Raw genomic sequence first — 5,271 nt, forward strand, 5'->3', positions numbered from 1 at the left:
TAGCTCCTGCCTCCTCGCCTGCCCCTGCCCTAGAAGGGAGATTTGGGCCCATGCGGACCTGGGGTGTCTCCGCGGCCTAGGGCAGGCAGCTCCGGGGGCCTGGCCAACCCGGCGGCCCCCGGGAGGCCGCGGGGACAGTGCAGAGCGCGCGCCCTTGGATGAGGTCCCGCAGCGACGCCCCGGCCCGCCCCGCTCCTCCTCCTTCTCATCCAAGCTGCCTCCCATTTGGGGAGTTCTGTGGGTTTTCTTTCTCCTCCTCCAACCTACGCGAAGGCCACGACTCAGGCGCCGCAGCCGGAGGCCGCCTCCATGGTGCGGGGCAGCCACTGCTGAAGTCAGCGAAACCGAGCCGGGCCTGGAGCAGGCCCAACGGGAGGCCGAGGCCATGGCCATAGCCACGTCGGTGAGTCTGCCACGGAGAGGAGGCTGCGGGACAGAGCCTTCACAGCTGCCCTGCACGCCTGTCACTTTTATTTCTGCCTTCTCTTTGTCTCTCTCCGTGGTCCCTTTCTTCTCCAGGAGGCTGTGTCTCTCTCCTCTCACTTTTGTTTCCCTTTCTCCTCATCCCTAGCTCCTCGTGGGTCTGGGTGCCCCTACCCTCCCTCCTCCCCATTCTCTTTTTCTTTCTAGAGGCTGCCCCTGGATGGAGGGGAGGGGGCAAGTCTAGCCTGAGTCCTATCTGCTTTTTTATGAGTGGAACAGATGGCCAGTGGTGGCTGGCAGGGGCTTGTGATTGGGAAGCAAGTAAAAGGTTGAGAGGGGCTGAAAGGATGGAGGTGGCTCCAGGAAAATGGGAGAGGCCAGAGGGCTCACGGAGGCCCTTTTCTAGAAAAGGGATAGAGAAAAGGGGAAAATGGAGCAAAAGAGGGAGATCAGGCAGGGAGAAAGAGAAGATAGTTGGGGGGAATGGGGGGAGAGGTGAGGTCAGCCAGCCACTTTCTGGCCACTTTCTGGAGACTGGGGACAAAGGGAGGAGACTGCTGGCATGATGGGACAGTAAGAGGAGGCCTCCCAGAGAGTTTGTGGCCCACTACCATCCCGCATTAAGGCAGCCCCTCCCTCACAAGTCAGCCAAGTCTTTGAGGAAGGGGTAGAGCAGGAGTAGCCACACCCATCATCAATCAATCTATCAGCAACTCTGGCTTGGTTTCCGCAATTGCTAGGCCCAGAGGTTTGGCCCCATTGGATAGAATTCAAACCTAACACTGGGAGGAGCTCTCCACAGACCCACCTCTGCATTCTGTCTTGTACTCCTTGTAGTGCGACTCCAAGCAACTCTGTCCCCTTTCCACCCTTCCCTAAGGCCCTAGGATTCCCAGGGAATTCGAGGCTGCCACCTGCTTTCTGGCCTTCTCTGAATGGGTACTCTGGGAAAGAGGAGTGTGAGGCTGCAAAGAGTAGTATGGCTCCTGACATCCTCTCATATCCCTCCAGGATGAATTCAATTTTTACTCCTCAGACCAAACTCCTTTTAGTTCTTCCATCTGTATGATAGTGAGAAAAAAAAAAACACCAGTTTTCAGAGCCAGGGGAGAGGGAGGTCCTGAAAATAGTGGGTGTACCCTGACATAAAGATGCTGGCTCAGGAGCCATCTGGTCAGCTATGTAGTCCCAAGAGGTAGATTTTTCATTTTACCAGAGGTGGAGGGTGATGGCGTTTATGCTACTCAAACTCACGGGATCCTAATAATAGCTAATATTTATTGAGCATTTATTGGCCCTAAGCTTTGTCCTGGTTTGTCCTGATTGTTTGACGCATTATCTCCCAGTCTTCACAACATCCCAGTGATGATAGTACTGTTATTATCCAAAAATGTATATTTGGAGATGGATATAGAATTCTACAAAGGAGGAAACTGAGGCTTAGAAAGATTTAACAATCTGCACAAAGTCACCCAGGCAGAAAAGGATAAAGCCAAGACTCAAACCCAGTTCTTCCTGGCTCAGAACTGTTCTCTTAACCCTCTGGCTAGATCCAAAACATCAATTTAATTAAAATTTGCAATTAGAAAGAAAAGTACCGTGCTAACCAGGAATTCGTATCATCTGGTTATCATGTTTTCTTTATATGGGACAATATCCTTTAGAAGCCAATATAATCAGAAAATGGTTTGATGAGTTTCGAGTCAGGCAAGAGCAAAAGTCAATTTGTTGTTGAAATCACTCAGCCAGGAAGGGCTGGACAACCATCCAAAAGAAACACTGGCCAATAGAAACATGCCCTCATGGTGGCCGAGCAGGGTGTCCTGCTCCCCAGGGCCTGGTGGCCAAATACAACCTACCAGAGATCTTTAGCTTGATCTTCTTTGTACTGAATTAGTCCATATGGATTACCTGCTCAGTAATGCCTAACTACCTCTCTCCACTACCACTGTGTAAGCCATCACTTCCTGAGATCCTGCCAGCAGGCACAGTCACACAGCACACATAACTGAAGTGGAATATATTTCAATATTGTGAGAGGTTTAAGCTTGATTCTGCCAAAGGGTGACTAGGGAAATTAGGTATAATAAAGACTTCATATGCACTTGAGTCACGTTTGAGCCATGGACCTTCTTGACTAAACAAACCACTGTTACTAATATAAGAAGAAAAAAGTAGATCCTTAAGTTTGTGATTGTGGAGAGGCAGTAGAGGAGTGATTGAGAGTGCAGGCTCTGGAAGCAAACAGCCTAGGGTTCAAATCATGCTCTACACTAGGTACACTAGCTGTATGTCGTTGGGCAAAATACTAATCTCTGTTTCAGTTTCCTTTCCAAGTGGGGACAATGATGGCTCCTTCCTCCTAAAGTTGGTGTGAGGATTAAATGGAATGAGACGATTAGTGCAAACACTTGCAGAGTGTCTGGGTACATAATTTGCACTTGATACCTGTGACTTATCATCTGCGCATGTGAATCTCCAAGGGAAAAGTTTAGATGTTCCTACCAGACAGGACTGGAAACAGGCTGATAAATGCTTGCTCTTGGTGGGTCCACCAGCCCCTCTCCATACACACACACACACACACACACACACACACACACACACACACACAGAGTAAAGCGTATATACTTTCCTCCATAGTAACCTCAGCCTCTTCTGAGAAACTTATTTGCTCAGACTGAGAACAAAACAATGCTTCAATTTGTTTGTTCCTTATTATGACTAGGCGTTGTCTGGCCTGGGTCAATCCTAGTTCCTCAGAATGAGGGGTCTCTGCTTCATCTAATCTTTGCTTGTAGGGGTTGCTGACTGGGAAAAAGGGAAGGTAAAGGAGATCCTGTGGGAGATCTGAGCAGTACTTCCTCGTATATACGACGCTTTGGAGGAAATTCATTCGGCATATGTTTATTGAGGACTGATTCCAGGACAGGCCCTATTGCAGAGGCTAGGAATATAGCAGTCTCTGTTCTCACAGGGCTTACAGTGTAAGGGAAGAAGTCGATAATAAAGTAAACAGACAAATAGTATAAAGTATTATGAAGAAAACAATGAGTACAGACAGAATAATGGGGTGGAGGAAGAGTGAAAAAAAGACCTTTTGGAGAACATGACATTTAAGCAGAACTGAAGGACGAAAAAGGGCCAGACAGGGGAAGAGCATTCTGGGTAAAGGAAACAGCAAGTGCAAAGGCCCTAAGGTGGGAAAGAGCCTGTCTAGTTTAAGGAACAGAAAGGAAGAGGGGCGTGCAGGGAATGAAGCGGGAGAAAAGGCAGAGCCCATTCAGGAAGATCTGAGTCAGGAGGTCAGATTCTTAGCTTGAGGGAAATGGGGAGCTCTGACGTTTTGAGCAGGAGGTAACATGACCTGATATGTGTGTGAAGACCCCTCTCCCCACTCCCACCTCATCCACCAGGCCCAGCTGGCCCGGGCACTCTACGACAACACCGCCGAGTCCCCCCAGGAGCTGTCCTTCCGCCGAGGGGACGTTCTACGGGTACTGCAGAGGGAGGGCGCTGGTGGGCTGGATGGCTGGTGCCTCTGCTCCCTGCATGGCCAGCAGGGCATTGTGCCCGCCAACAGAGTGAAGCTCCTTCCAGCTGGCCCAACACCCAAGCCCAGCCTCTCCCAGGTGCCCCCAGCCGAGCCTGGCTCACCATATCCAGCCCCAGAGCACAGCAATGAGGACCAGGAGGTGAGAGCTGGAGCCCTCCCATTCCCAAGCCAGGAGAGCCCCTTTCCTTTCTGCTGTGGCCTGCAGTGAGGTGGGGCAGGGAGAGCCCTGAAACCACAGCTCTTTTGGGTTCTGCTCCAAGAAGCCTGTCAACCATTCCGGGGTTCTATTTCCCCCTGGGACAGGGAGGGGATTGGAAGGCATCTGTGCTCCTCCAAAGTACATATATTATCTGATTCCCTGTCCGCCACTCCTCCTCACCCCTCTGTCTTGATCCCCCAGGTATATGTGGTGCCACCTCCAGCTCGGCCCTGTCTGACTTCAGAATCTCCAGCTGGACCCTGCCTGCCCTCCCCTGATCCCATCTACAAGGTTCCCAGAGGCAGTGGGACACAACCGGCTACCCCTGGAGATGCCTTGGAGGTGAGGGCTAGAGGTCTGTATGTATGTTGGGCAGAGAACAGACAGCTCTGAAGGGAATCAGTGGCTGCGTCTGAGGGTAACTGGCTGCTCCCTTTCCAGGTCTATGATGTGCCCCCTGCTGCCCTCCGAGTTTCCGCCAGTGGTCCCTATGACACCCCTGCCTCCTTTTCCCACCTTCTGGCCCGGGTTGCCCCGCAGCCCCCTGGAGAGGACGAAGCTCCCTATGATGTCCCTCTGGCCCCGAAGCCACCATCAGAGCTGGAGCCAGATCTGGAGTGGGAGGGGGGCCGAGAACCAGGGCCCCCCCTCTATGCTGCCCCCTCCAACCTGAAACGAGCATCAGCCCTGCTCAATCTGTACGAAGCACCCGAGGAACTGCTAGCAGATGGGGAAGAAGGGGGTTCTGACGAAGGCATCTATGACGTACCCCTGCTGGGGCCAGAGACACCCCCTTCTCCAGAGCCCCTGGGAGCCTTGGCCTCCAATGACCCAGACACCCTGGCCCTTCTTCTGGCCAGAAGCCCTCCACCCTCACACAGGCCCCGGTTGCCCTCTGCTGAGAGCCTGTCTCGCCGCCCTCTGCCTGCCCTGCCTGTCCCTGAAGCCCCCAGCCCTTCCCCTGTTCCCTCTCCTGCTCCAGGCCGTAAGGGCAGCATCCAGGACAGGCCTCTGCCCCCACCCCCACCCCGCCTGCCTGGCTATGGGGGCCCTAAGGTTGAGGGGGGTCCAGAGCAGGGGGAAGTGGAGGACA

The 5,271-nt window shown here is 52.8% G+C and overlaps 1 protein-coding gene across 1 annotated transcript in view; it reads left to right on the forward strand.

The window, feature by feature from the left end:
- The first annotated feature begins 385 nt into the window (after nt 1-385).
- The window catches only part of EFS (embryonal Fyn-associated substrate), a 7,078-nt gene continuing 2,192 nt past the window's right edge, over nt 386-5,271 (forward strand). Inside the window, 4 exon segments of the mRNA XM_006913585.3 lie at nt 386-403; nt 3,840-4,118; nt 4,380-4,520; nt 4,620-5,270. Of these exon segments, the coding sequence (XP_006913647.1) occupies nt 386-403; nt 3,840-4,118; nt 4,380-4,520; nt 4,620-5,270 (1,089 nt within the window).

Source organism: Pteropus alecto, unplaced genomic scaffold (assembly GCF_000325575.1).
Source record: "Pteropus alecto unplaced genomic scaffold, ASM32557v1 scaffold335, whole genome shotgun sequence".
Taxonomy (NCBI): Eukaryota; Metazoa; Chordata; class Mammalia; order Chiroptera; family Pteropodidae; genus Pteropus; species Pteropus alecto.